This window comes from Dromaius novaehollandiae, unplaced genomic scaffold, assembly GCF_036370855.1.
Source record: "Dromaius novaehollandiae isolate bDroNov1 unplaced genomic scaffold, bDroNov1.hap1 HAP1_SCAFFOLD_27, whole genome shotgun sequence".
In the NCBI taxonomy this organism is placed as follows: Eukaryota; Metazoa; Chordata; class Aves; order Casuariiformes; family Dromaiidae; genus Dromaius; species Dromaius novaehollandiae.
In genome coordinates this window covers 3191343-3205430 of record NW_026991415.1, presented here as the reverse complement: position 1 = coordinate 3205430, position 14088 = coordinate 3191343, and the positions used below count along the sequence as shown (strand labels likewise).

The 14088-nt window shown below is 49.7% G+C and overlaps 1 protein-coding gene across 1 annotated transcript; it reads right to left on the bottom strand.

Annotated features, from left to right (window-relative positions):
- Nucleotides 1-304: 304 nt before the first annotated feature.
- LOC135326423 (olfactory receptor 6E1-like) lies at nt 305-862 on the bottom strand (the record flags this gene model as incomplete). The annotated part of the gene is made up of 1 exon (XM_064504310.1): nt 305-862. A coding segment is annotated over one exon (558 nt), but the record flags the coding sequence as incomplete, so codon positions are not given.
- Nucleotides 863-14088: the final 13226 nt, after the last annotated feature.

The following is a 14088-nucleotide window of genomic DNA, read 5'->3' as shown; positions in this document are numbered from 1 at the left end:
ATCCAATGCAAAAATAAATCTCCTGAGGCACCTGTATTTAGTAGCTACATATCTGTGTGTGTGTGATATTTTATACGATACATAATTAAAATTGTTATCTCGAGAAACATCATGACTGGGGGAAAAGTTGAACCTTTGCACGGCCAATGGCTTCCTTCAAGGCCAGTTTCACAGTCTTGTTTCTGAAACTGTAGATGAAGGGATTTAAGAATGGGTACAGGACAGTGTTCAGCAAAGCTACAGTTCTGTTGGTCTCCAAGGAAACATCTTCTGAGGGCTGTGTGTAGAGAACAATGCAGCTTCCATACGCGATGGCTAAGGTGATGAGATGGGAAGAACACGTAGCAAAAGCTTTCTTCCTCCCAGATGCTGATGGCATGTGCAGAATACAATGGAAGATGCACATGTAGGACACCAGGATTAAACATAAGGAACCCAGCACTACAAATGATATGAAAAGAGAGTCTACTTTCCAAAGCAGGCTGGTGTCAGAGCAGGACAGTTTGAACAAGGGAGAGTTGTCACAGAAAAAATGGTGGATCTTGTTTGGGCCACAGAACATCAGCTTTGAGAGCAGGACCAGGCGGGAACTCGAGAGTGTGAAGCCTATGACCCAAGCAGCAACAAGGAGCTGGGTGCAGAGCTGCCACTTCACGACAGCAGCATAATGCAAAGGTTGGCAGATGGCAACGTAGCGGTCAAAGGACATGACAACAAGGAGACCCATCTCTGTACCACCCAGGGCAAAATAGAAATAGGACTGGGCAAAGCAGCTGCTTAATGAGATTGTTCTTCTACCAGAGCTCAGAATCACCAACAATTTGATAGTTGTGGAGGATGTAAACCAGATTTCCAGGAATGCCAGATTGCTGATGAAAAAGTACATGGGGGTTTGCAGGCGGTGATCCACACACACGAGGAAAATGATCGCTGTGTTCCCTATCACAGTTGTCAGGTATATGAGCAGAAGGAGCAGGGAGAGAAACAGCTGTAGTCTTCGATGAAGCCCTGAGAAACCCTCTAGGATGAACTCAGCAACTACAGTTCCATTTCCTGGTCCCATGCCCAATTTCAGTACATCCTGCTGAGAGAGGAGCAGGAAGAAACAAGTGTGAGAATTCCACAGCCTGCACAGGAGGCTGTATCCTTCCTTCTTTGCTCCCTTGCTTGCTTCCTATGTAACACAGACAGAATATTCCTCTCAACCATTCATCGCACCCTGATTTCTCCATTTCACATTTACAGTCCTCAGAGATTTTACTGTCTTCTTTCTACCTTTTCCAAACTCTCACAAAGGATTCTTTCCCAAGAGCACAATATTTTAAAGAGATTGTGAACTATTTCATGCCATGCCTTGGAAATTCCCAGTTCACTTTGACTTACTGCAAACATCCATCACATCTGTGTTTCAAAAGCCAAACTAGTGTCCCAGCAAAAATGCTTACTGTTATCTGCAGATGCCAGACCATCCCTTTATATATGCATTTTGAAAGGTATTCCTTCTACTTTTCAGTACTTGCCTTTTTTGATTCAGAACATCTGGGCGGCTGTTGATTTCGAAACAAGTCAATATCGAGTATCTCTTTTGTAATTCCCTGCTTCCTTCCACATCTTCTTTGTCCGGAAAAGGGGAGGAAATAGGGAACAAGTATAGCTTGCCTTTTTTAATACTCTAAATAGTGAACTTCATGACGGTTCCCTTCAGTCACTGGAAGTGGCTTTCCCTTTAGGGGAGGGGGGAATCATCTCATGCGAAAAACCTAAAGGCTGTCCTTCAGGTTATTTGAAACAGGAAGGATCTGGAACAAAGAAAGCATGAAGCAGGGTTATATTTTAGGTGTCTAAAAGTTGGGCGCTTCAGTTTGAGCATGTTAGCATACTCCCATATTGCCAGGGCAGAGAGAGAAGAGTGTCTGGAAGAGACTGGTAACACTTCTTTCACGTGTTGGTTATAGTCTGGGAGGACCCAGCCTCTAGAGCTCTCTGTTCATCTCCATTGACTATGTAGGGAGCCAAGGGAAAATGAGTATGGGCTCCAGCTGCTCACACACACCTCCAGTGAAGTAGGTGAAACTCCCTATTTCTATCTCAAATCTCCTAATTTATTTAGTAGCTAATTTCTTTTTCAAACCAAAGAACACGTCTAACATAAGAAAGCCCAGGGAAAATACAGGCAATAAATGCTGATGTTTTGCCCTCCACCTTTGCATTTGGTTTTAGACATATAAAGGAAAAGAGCAGATGACTCCACAAATAGGATGCCTCAAAAATGCAAGGGTGGGAGGATGAGATGATGGGTTTTAAGTGGTGAAACAGAGGTTCTCCACAAACTGTGTTGTCCCCCCAGACCTCGTCTCAGAGCATAGCACGTGGTTTTTACACAGGGAGTAAAATGGGAAGCCCAGTAGTGGGCAATACCCCATGTTTTCACTGGCATTTTAACTTGGGGCTCAGGTTAGTCCTAGATCCCAAACACCCTGTCTTGCCCTCTGCCTCTAGTCTGGCATTGGGGATTATCTGTACTGGGTTCATCTGGAAGATTTGCTGAAATTAAACTGCTGACTATAATTGAGCAAAAGCTCAAGCCCGGTCACCGACAGCAACATCACTGTAGCCTCAGTGAATCAGAGGTGACAGTCCCAGCTTCCCATTTTCTGGATAAGTTCCAACATTCAAAGGGTTGTGTCTTCTTAGTCTGCTGGATGTCACCTAAAATTATTCTTCTGCTGAATGTACTCTCTTAGAGGAACCTGCAAAGTTGCTGAGAGGTTACAGCAAAGCAGCTTGTCTGCTCACCATGGGGGTAACCCTCTGCTGAACCCTTTTTTCAGGCTTTGATTGGTGCAAAGGATTTGCTGTGTTCAGGTCCCACATAGCCAAAAATGGAGCTAGCATACGCGATATTGACTATGGCAGTGTGAGACATGCAGGTGAAGAAGGCTTCTTATGGCTTCCAGCAGAGGGTATTCACAGTGGAGGAGGGAACAGAGCTCTCGTTTGAAGGTAGCTGGTGGCCATGGAGGCTGCTCTCATCAAAGAGATGAGGCCACAGAAGAAACAGTCTCCTTACTGGGGACAGGGTGTACCTTGGTACATAGGGCACAGGATTCCCATAGCTTCTGTGTCATTTCTCACAGCCTTTAGGGATGTCTCCAATGCCTCGAGGTGTCTAGAACAGAATCAGATGTCTATGCCTGGGCACCTGGCTCCCACCCAGAGCTTCCCTCTGTAATTAATAGACACAGGCCCCTTCCAAAGGAAAAGTATTCCATCCTCAGGTCGATGTCCAGAACTGATGGGTGGGTCACTTTTGAAATATGACAGTTTCTTCTGGTACCACGAGGGAGATACCAAAAGACTTGCTTAGGTGATGTCACATCTGCTTTCTCAAAACGTTTAGCCCCTTGGCTTCTCCCTGAATCTGGTCCCCACTAAATGCATAATGGTTCAGTCCCAGGTTTTCTTTTAGAGTGAACCAGTTTGTTCCATCAAAGAAAAAAAAAAAAACTTTGGGACAGTTGTGGGGAAAGTGTATTCCATTTATGAAGTGGGTACCTTCACACTACTAAAACCAACACTGCTGCACACTGCAGAGAGCAGCCTTTATCCTCTAAGTCAAGTGGTGCAGACCAACAGGGTCTGAGGCTAAGGCCAGTCCCCCTACAGAGCAGAGTGGCTGGGCCCACACTACAGGGACATGGCCTAGCCCTCCCTGGGACCCCTGAAGTGACCATCTGGCCCTAAGATAGAGTCATGCATGTGTGTGTGTGTGTCTGTGTCCGTGTGTGTTTCACGTGTGTGTTTTGCCACTTAGAATGTCTTAGCAGTCTAATCCAAGAATCATTACCAGCCAGATCTAACTATTCTAGAAAGAGAAATATAATAATTACAATAATAACAGTTTAAACTGTTATACACATACTTTTCAGTTTCCACCCCTTTCCAGGTGTTACGCTCACTCTTCCCCTGCTACCCTGGGTCCTAAAGTTGCTAGTTTCACTCTGGTGGTGTTGGTGGGTTGTTACGACGAGTAGTCATCATCTGGAGTCCTTCAAGAGGTTGAATATGATTTTGTCAGTTATCACCTTGAGTTATTTTTGGAGAAGATTTCACCTTATGACTAGATTCTCCTTTTGGGGCTTGATTCATTTGACCACATAGAGAGGCTGCTGCTGCCTGAGAAACCCTGGGATAGCTGTGTTCCCACGTGGTGCTGGAGACTTTGGAGGCAGCTGCTACGGGACCTTAGCTTGTCGTTAGGAAAAGTATCTCAAAACAACTCAGTTGAGACAACTTATTTCCCTCCATTGACTAGAAACAGAAGTGCAGACAACTGGGTCAGACAGAGACATCTGCACTGACAGGGTCTGGCAGGGGGTGAGATCAGCCTCCTCCCTGTTGTCCCCTAAAATGAAGTTACACTTCATTGACCATGCAGGGAATGTCAAGGGAGTGTGGCTAGATGTTTTAGGGACTCCTTTAAAAGGTCACAGTAACACAGGTATGTTGAGATTTGTGCAAAGTTAGCCATCCAAAAATAGACGAAGCTGGTCACCCTGCTTTCCTCATCAGTCAAGAGAGCCCGACACCTCAGAGTGCAACATGCTCTGTGCAAAGGGTGAGGAGTGGCACGGGCAGCCGTGGGCAGGGGGTGGTTTTCTGAGTACTGGTCTCTGTGTGAGACACAAAAATATCTTTTTTAACAGTGCAGGCCTGATTATAGCAGAACCGTTTAGAAAATGACATTAAAAATGAAAGAAGCAAGGAATTAAGAAAAATGATTTAAAGCAAATAGATGTTTTCTTATACTCTCCAGCTTTTCATTTTTCTGTGTTCTTATTGTCTTTCTTGATCTGTTCTGTTTCGGTATACTAGTCTTCTGGGGAGATTATGCATTATCTTTTTGTCAGAAATTGAAAGTGATATTCAGAGCTGGGCTGGGATGCAGTCACAGGGTCATGGACAGCTGGTGCCATTGCAGGTGCCCTGGTCCCCTCTGCCCAGCCTCCCTATGCAGCTCCAAGGGGCTCTGGTCTCCCACAGGTCCCCTGTGAGAGCTGCCAGGCCCAGGCAGGTGCCTCAGAGACACCGGGGCCTCTCCAAGTGCCACTGGGTGCTTGTGGTTGGACACCTGAGCTCTGCCTGGAAAGGGGAAGAACTGTTTCCAACATTAAAAAAGTATATATATATGAGAACACTCCAACAACTCCTTCACTGTGTGTCTAAGCAGCCTTTGTTATCTCTTTATGAATCACCCCGGGATCTCCCGACCTCTCCTGATATCTTCCTGTCCTCACTTGCTTTTCCTTGAAACACAAAGCCAAGGGCTGATCACAGACTCCCTCTAGGTGACCTGTAGCACCACAGCACTACCCTAGGAGTGAGATTCTCTTTACCTGAAGTCCAGTCTGAATCTCTCAAGCTGCTGTTTGTGGCTCTTTCCCCTTCTCAGGCTGTTTCCCACTACCGAGAAAAGCTCCAGCATCTCTGAAACCACCCTTCAAGCAGTCACAGCCTCCTACTCTACTGCCCTTTGCCTCCACTTCAGTGGGCTAAAGAAGCCCAGGTCCCTCAGCCTCTCCTCATGGACAGGTTTATTCCTGCCTATGCGCAGGACTTGACACTTCTCTTGTAAATCTTCATGAGGTACCTGTTGTCCAAATCACCCGAGTTCCTCAAGATCCTTCTGAACATTAGCTCCTCCTGTGTCAAAAGAAAAATAAAAGACAAAGAAACAAAGAAAAAAGAAACCAATACAGCACCAATGAGTTAAGAGTAAGCAGGAGTGGGCTGATTGTAGGGGAAGGGATCAGGATGGTAAAGGAGACAAACTGAGAAGGGGGGGAAGAAAACAACTCTAGGAAACTCAAAGTGAGGTAAAGGATTGATCAGGGCTGTCTTGGGGATTGAGGTGGAGAGGACCTCAGGAGGTCTCTAGCCCAGTCTCCCTGTTCACAGCAGGGTCAGCTCTGGGGTCAGACCAGGTGGCTCTGGCCTTCATCCAGTCTGGTCTTGGAAACCTCCAAGGCAGGAGGCTGCACAGCCTCTCTGGGCAACCACTTCCAAAGCTTGACCATCCTCATAGTGGAAAAGCTTTTCCTTATGTCCTGCATGAACGTCTCTTCTTTCAACTTATGCCCATTGTCTCTTGTCCTTCCACCATGCACTCTGGTGGAGAGCCGGGTTCCACCTTGTTGATGACCTCCTCGTAGCCATTGGAAAGCTACTATGAGATCCCTGCAAAGCCATCTCTTCTGCAAGTTGAAGAAGCCCCATTTCCTCACAGAGCAAGTGCTCCAGCTCCCTGACTACTGTGACAGCCCTTGGCCAAACTGGCTCTCAGTTATCAGCCTCTTTCTTTTTGTGGGAACCCAACACTGGATGCAGTATTCTCTACATGGTCTAATGAATACTGGCTAGAAAGCGGTCATCATTTCCCTCAACCTCCTAGCTGTGCTCCTGCTCAGACAGCCCACGATGCTTCTGGCCTTCTTTGCTGCCAGGGAATGCTGCTGGCTCATGTTTTGCCTCTGTCCCCCAGGACCCTCAGGTCCTTTTCCACAGAACCGCTTTCCAGGCACTCAGGCTCCAGCCTGTAACACTGTGGGGTGCTGATTTCTCCCAGGTGCAAGACCTGGCATTTGTCCTTGTTGAATTTCCTGAGGTTCCTGACAGCCCATTCCTCCTGCCTATCTGAGTATGTCCTGGGTATTGCCTCTTCCATGTCACTAATAAAGCTGTTGCACCGGACAAGTTCCTGGAGACCCTGTGGTGCTCCACTTCTCCATGGCCTCCAAGAAGAGTACTGTGCACTCACCACTACCTGCGGAGCCTGACCACCCAACAAGTTCTTTTGCCATCTGGTTGTCCACCCATCTAGACGGTAAAGTTCTAAGTTGTATCCCACAAGAATATTGTGGGAGACTGTCAAACAGTTTGCTAAAATTAAGTTGAAAGACACTTTCTGCTCTCCAACCACCAAAAGAGCTATTTAATCGTAGAAGGCACTCAGGCTCTGGGGAGGCCTTGTCAGGTGCTAATCCACATATGGAAAAGGAATTCCTGCCTGCAAGAATTGCAGTAGCTATTGCCAGAGATGACAGGATCAAGGACCATTCAGGTCAGAAGGGACCTTGGGAGGACTCTGGTCCAACCTCCTGCTCACATGGGGATCAACACTGAATTCGCACCAAGTTCCTCACCACTTTGTCCAGCTGTGTCCTGAAAGCTCCAAAAACAGAGTCCATAGCCTCTCTGGAACCCATTTCAAATGCTTCAGGATCCTCATTGCTTTTTCTCCCTTACATACAATTTTAACTGCACTTGTGTCAGCTTTTAACTGCTTCCTCTCATTCTCCTGCCGTGAATTCCTGTAAAAAACCTTGTTCTTTATTGGTGGCAACTTTGAGTTGAGAAGCTGCTATGAGTCCTCCCCAAAACCTTCCCTTTTCTGCACTGAACAAACCCATTTCCTCAGCCTCTCCTCACAGGGCAAGTGCCCCAGGCCCCAACCACCTTGGGGGCCTGCCACTGGACTCACTCCATGTGATCAACAGCGTTCTTCTACAGGGAGCCCCAGCTGGATGCAGTATCTAGATATGCTCTGACGAGTGTTGAGTAGAGGAGGATAATCACTTCCCTTGATCTCCTGGCTGTGCTCCTGTTCATGCAGCCCAGGACACTGCGACCTCCTTTGCTGCCAGGGCAGGCTGCTGGCTGATGTTCAGCTCTCTGCCCCCAAGACTCCCTAGCTTGTGTCACTGCAGGGAACACCCTGCAGTGTGACCTGCATTTGTCCTTGCCGAATGTCACAAAGTTCCTGACGGCCCGTTCCTCCTTTCTGCCTCCTGAGGTCCCTCTGAATGGCAGCCCTCAAACATACAATTCTTCCTCCTGATTAGGTGTCATCTACACTCGTGATGAGAGTTGCATGTTCCAGGTCACTGATGAACCTGTTAGACAGCACAGGTCATAGTATGGAACCCTGCATACTCCACCTTTACCTGACTTCCTGGTCAAGCATGAACCATTGAAAATACCCTGGTTGCTCGATCATCCAGCTAGCTTTTTACTCATCCGGTTGTCTACCCATCTTATCGTAATGTCTTATTGTATTCAAGAATATTTGTGGAGACAGTGTCCAACATCTTGCTAAAATCATGGTAAATGACATCCAGTACTTTCTGCTCCTCCACAATCACAGGTCTTTGGTCACAGAAGGCAATCAGGTTGCACAGGAATGATTTGTCTTCAGTTAATCCATGTTGACTCTTCCCAGGCACATTCTTCATGTGCCCAGAAATGTGATCTGAGAGGACTGGCTGCATGACACAGTCCCCACCAAAGTGAGGCTGAAGGGCCTGCAGCTCCCTGGGTGGTCCTTGTGGCCATTTTTGAAGATGGGTACAACATATTCCTTTTCCTGGTCATTGGGACCTCCCCTGATCTCCACAGCCTTTCAAAGTGATAGGCAGTGGCCTTGTGAAGACAGCAGACAGCTCTCTCCATGTCCTTAGATGCAAGGCGTCTAAACCCAAAGGCTTGTATTGATTTAGCTCTTGCAAGCAATCCCTCACTCAATGCTCATCCACTGCTGGCTGTTTTTCTTCTCTGGAGCCCTGACTTGAGGCACAGCAGCCCAGGAGACCTTGTGGGTGCAGACTGAAGCCAAGAAGGCACTGAGCTCCTCAGACCTATCTGAATCTGCTATTATTAGAGCCCCTGCACCATTCAGCAGTGAGCCCAGGTGTTCCTTGCCTATTCTTTCTCCATTACTGGAGTAGTAGCAGCTCTTCTTCATGCCCTTGACATTCCCTGCAAGTGTCTATCCTCTGGGAGCTCTGATTTCCCTAACATCATCCCTACTTTGGTGGACAATAGTATCCTGTTTAGCCAAGCTGGTCTCCCAAGACATCTACTAGTTTTACTGAGTATCGGTAGGGACCATCGTTGTGCTTGGTGGCTGCTGCCCTAAAGGACCTGCTGGCTTTCCTGAGTTCCATTGCCCTTCATGGCTGCCTCCAATGGGATTCCCTGGAGAGACCGAAAACTGCTCCTCTGAAGGCCAGAGCCTGTACACTGCTCTTGTCCTTCCTCGCTGCCCTCATGATCTGGGACTCCACTATTCCACAGTCACTGCAGCCGAGGATTCCACAGATTATCACAGGCCTGATCAGTGCTTCCCTGTGTGTGTGAACCAGGTCCAGGTGAGCATCACCCTTCTCGGCCCATCAGGGAGCTGTGCTTAGAAGATGTCCCTGACACCCTCCAGAAATCTCCTGGACTGCTTGCACCCTGCTGTTTGCCCTTCCAATGAATGTCAGGGAGATTAAAGTCCCCCCTGTAAGAACCAGGCCTTGTGACCTCCTGACTTCCTCAGGTTGCTTAAGGGAGACTGTATCCAACTCCTCCACCTCCTCACCCTCGTTGGGTGGTCTGTAACTCTCATCACAACGTCACCTCTACTCTGATGCTCATGCACAAGCTCTCACCCAAACCCTTGTCCATCCCATGCAAGAGGTCCATACATCTGAGCTGTCCCTTCACACCAAGGGCATCCCCCCTGCTCATCTTCCCTAACCGTCTTGCCTGCAGAGCTTGTACCCTGCCATCACAGCCCTCCAGTCATGCCAGCTGTCCCACTGCATCTCAGTTATTCCAACCTTGTTTCAGTCCTGTGACAGCTTGTGCATCTCCATCTGCTCCACTCTGTGCCCCAGCCTGCATGCACTTGTGTATATTTGGGTTGCAGAGCCTCAGCTGTGGCACAGGGAACAGATTTGTACTAGTGAAACCTGTTACCAAGAGCCAAGGACACCGTGTGTGCAATGGCCCCACTTCAGAGCACAGACATGCTGGCATAGATAGCAGGTGGCAATGTAATGGTGAAAGGAGGTTCCCACTAAGAGGGCAAACCCTGCAGTGCCCAAGGCCAGGGAGAAACAGAGCTGGGCTGTGCAGGAATGGCAGGAGAGGGGTTTGCTGCCTGAGCTGATTTGTAGCACCCTGGGTCCTGTGGCAGAGGTGAACTGATCTGCAGGAAGGAAAAGGAGCCACTGAAGAAGTCTCTGGCCCTGGGCAGCCTGTGATTTGGCCACTCTGAGGTCATCATTAGCCCAGTTCCTGTTCATATCATCTGGGGGTGAGAAGGGGTTCAGGAGGAGGAAAGCTAGAAGGTTTTAGGGGTTCAGAGACTAGAGCTCCCATGCTGTATCTGCTAGAGACATGTGGTTGTGCTGGACACCCCAGGCACCCGACATGGCCCTGCAGGCCTATTTCTCTGTCACTGAAACAAGTGCCTGCACTGGATGGCATCAACTGTTTGCAATGTTGGGATCTGCATGTGTCTCAGCTTCTTAGTGAGTGGAGCTCTGGTAGCAGTGGACATCTATTACCATTTCAGTGGCCAAGGCAATTCCCTGCTTAGCCCCCAACTCATGCTCTAGCAGGATGTAGGTCTCACAGTTGCTCCATCAGAGCAAGCAGACACTGGCACATGCCTTGGACCACCTCTGTCTCTTCCAATGTCACCAGGTGTTTGTGTGTGAGCACCTGACTCCCACCCCCCATCTCCAGGGATTATAATGGGAGCTTAGACCAAGATATTGCATGCAGACATCCCTGCTGTGCTCACTTCTGCCTTGGCAAGGGGAATCCCACCTTCAGTGTGCTTTTTGTGGAGCTCACGGCAAGGATCTGAATCCTGCTCCAGCCCAGGGCCTTTTAAAGCAGCCTGAGAAGCCCAAACTGACTCATCTGAAACAATACCCGAACGATGGGAAAACAAGCTCTGTTTTTGTCCCCATCTAGGTGTCCTGCCTAGCTAAGAGATGGGGATAGGGGGCACATTTCCTGAGTGGGACATTTCCACCTCTTGCGAATAACCATGCTCTGATGAAACAAATTGCAATGCTGGAATCACTCTCTCTACACTGTTTAGAGAGGGAGCATCAGTGATTATTTTGGTTAACCTCAGTGAACATTTCCCAGGAGGAGGGAGCACAAGGGACAGAGAAATTCAGGCCTTCAGCTGGGCCTCTGCTCCTGAGTGGGGCCAGGCTCCTGGGATGGAGGGAGCTCATGGCAACCTGGCAGCACTGCCCAGAGACAGCTGTGTGCAGGAGCAGCTCCTCTGCCAAGAGCAGCAGGGCTGCGGGCACTGCCTGCTGCTGCTGACATGAGCTGAGAGAAGGCAGAGAGAAGTGGAAGGCCGTGTGGAGTGGGAGGACAGAGGAGAGCTTGTTGTGGGAGGAATCTTCACAGCCCTTTGCATGGTAAGTCTCTGTCTGCAGGGCAATGGTACTGAGGTTCCTGGAAAGGTCTTGAAACCTGTCCAGTCACACAAATGGATTTTTAAGGATCACTCTCCCAGTTTCTCCATTGCAGGGGAAGGGGACATCCTTTAGAGCAGGGATTCCCTGCCACACCGTCACAGGGAAAGGGCAGCCTGTTATCTTCTCGCAGGGATGCTGCAGGGTTGTGAAGCTGGGGTGTGCACACAGGTCTGCATGGGCTGTAATTCACAGCAGTGTCCCTGCACCCCAGGGTACTGTGTGCCTGGGGCAGTGACTCTGCTGCCTGCAAGGGTCAGCACTCAGCCTGCCCGGGGAGCTCCCCACAGCACTGGGGGAGAAGCTGTGGGTGGGAGGAGAGACCCCCAGCAGGCCAGGTCCTGTCAAGAGGGAGCTGTGTGGGTCAGGACTGCTCCAAGCTCCGGCTCACTCCAAGGACATTCCTGGAGGGGCCTTTCCAAAAGGAAGGTCAAGGCAGGGGATACATCAAAGGGAAGGAGCTGTCATGAGTCTGTGCTTTCAGTTTGATTCTCTTCGGGTGGGGTGAAATCGGATTGGACCTGTCAGGTTTAGACAGCGGTCGGAGGCTCCAAAACGGTGACACTGAGAGGAGCAGGTGTGGGAGGCACTCAGCAAATGCCTTCATCCACCCCTCAGCCTACACACAGAGCCAGCAGCACCTTCCCAGCCTCAGCAAGGTTTGTCTCCCCTGCTCCGGAGCACCTGCAACCACGGGGGTGCCCTGGGCAGTGTCCTGCCCCCGGGAGGTTTCTGCAGGGCAGAGCTGAGCACCCAGTGGGTGGGATGGGGTCTGTGAGCACTGACAGGGGAGAGACGTGGGGACAGAGAAACAGCTGCCCGCAGGGACGGCTCCAGGCAGCAGAGTCATGCTCAGAGTGTGAGAGGAAACTCTCAGCTCCAGCACCTCCTCTCCTCTGCCAGCCAGCACAGCCCTCTGCTCTCAAGGCTGTGGGGTCCAGGGCAGGAGTCGTTTCCTGGGCAGCTGGACATGCAGGGGAGGAGACACTGCTGAGTGCCCCCCAGGTGTGCAACTGTTCTCCACCTCCGAGGTGCGAGCACAGGGCAGCTGGGAACAGGCTGGATGGACAGGCCAGCTCTCCTGCCTCTGCACTAAAGCCGGAGGGAATCCTTTTGCCTCTCTGGAATCACAGCTGGTCCCTCTGAGTGCAGCAGCAATCCTGAGGAGTTCTACCTCCAAGAATCCTCCTCAGATGTGACAGGGTCAGCTAAAGAAGACAAAACAAGCCTTAAATCTGTTAATGAACCCACATTATTTAGAAGCAAGAGTGAAGAAGCTGAAAATCCCTTCAGCATTATGAATGCTTAAATCTGACTGGAACCGGGAATAACATTTTAGTCAGCCCTGTTCCCATGTACACAGTGCTTTAGGTCAGGGCTGACTCCTCTGGAGCCCACGGACAGATCATGGCAAACTCAGCCAGCACAAACCAGAGCTCAAGTGATGGAGCTCAGTGACGGTGCTGCTGAGATGGGGAGAGGTAATGAGTGTGTGTTTGGGGGAGGTTATAAGAAAGTTTTGCTCAGAGAAGTCTGTCCTAACTTGTCAACATCTCTTCTGCCTCCGACAGTCCCCCTGTGCCCCAAAAGAGCAAATGTCCAACAGCAGTTCCCTGAATGAGTTCCTCCTCCTGGCATTTGCCAACACATGGAATGTGCGGCTCTTGCACTTCTTGCTCTTCCTCGGCATCTACCTGGCTGCCCTCCTGGGCAACGGCCTCATCATCACAGCCGTAGCCTGCGACCACCACCTCCACACCCCCATGTACTTCTTCCTCCTCAACCTCTCCCTCCTCGACCTTGGCACCATCTCCACCACTGTCCCCAAATCCATGGCCAATTCCCTGTGGGACACCAGGGCCATTTCCTACTCAGGATGTGCTGCTCAAGTTTTTTTCTTTGTCTATTTCATCTTGGGTGAGTATTCTCTCCTCACAGTCATGGCCTATGACCGCTACGTTGCCATCTGCAGACCCCTGCACTACGGGACCCTCATGGGCAGCAGAGCTTGTGTCAAAATGGCAGCAGCTGCCTGGGGCAGTAGTTTTCTCAATCCTGTGCTGCACACTGGGAACACATTTTCAATACCACTCTGCCAAGGCAACACAGTGGACCAGTTCTTCTGTGAAATCCCCCAGATCCTCAAGCTCTCCTGCGTGGAATCCTACCTCAGGGAAGTTGGGCTTCTTGTGGTTAGTGGCTGTTTATTCTTTGGGTGTTTTGTTTTCATTGTGGTGTCCTACGTGCAGATCTTCACTGCTGTGCTGAGGATCCCCTCTGCGCAGGGCCGGCACAAAGCCTTTTCCATGTGCTTCCCGCACCTGGCCGTGGTCTCCCTGTATGTCAGCACTGACATGTTTGCCTACCTGAAGCCCCCCTCCCTCTCCTCGCCAGCTCTGGATCTGGTGGTGGCTGTTCTGTACTCAGTGGTGCCTCCAGCAGTGAACCCCCTCATCTACAGCATGAGGAACAAGGAGCTCAAGGACGCACTAAGGAAACTAGTACAACTGGTAATAGTTCAGCAGCAATAACTTGCCCATCCCTCTTTGTAAGGGACTTGAATTTATCTCAGACAACTCTTGTGCTTTGGGCATTGTATCTGTGATAACCATGTCTGTACAGAAGTATTTGAAATCATCCCACTCCTTCAGAGGCACATACCCAGTCCGTCTGACCCAGAAGCCTTCTGTAAATCTGCCCCTCACTGTGTCAGAGCTGGCCGGTCTCTAATAAAAGGCTGTTTCCTCAGTGCTGTGCT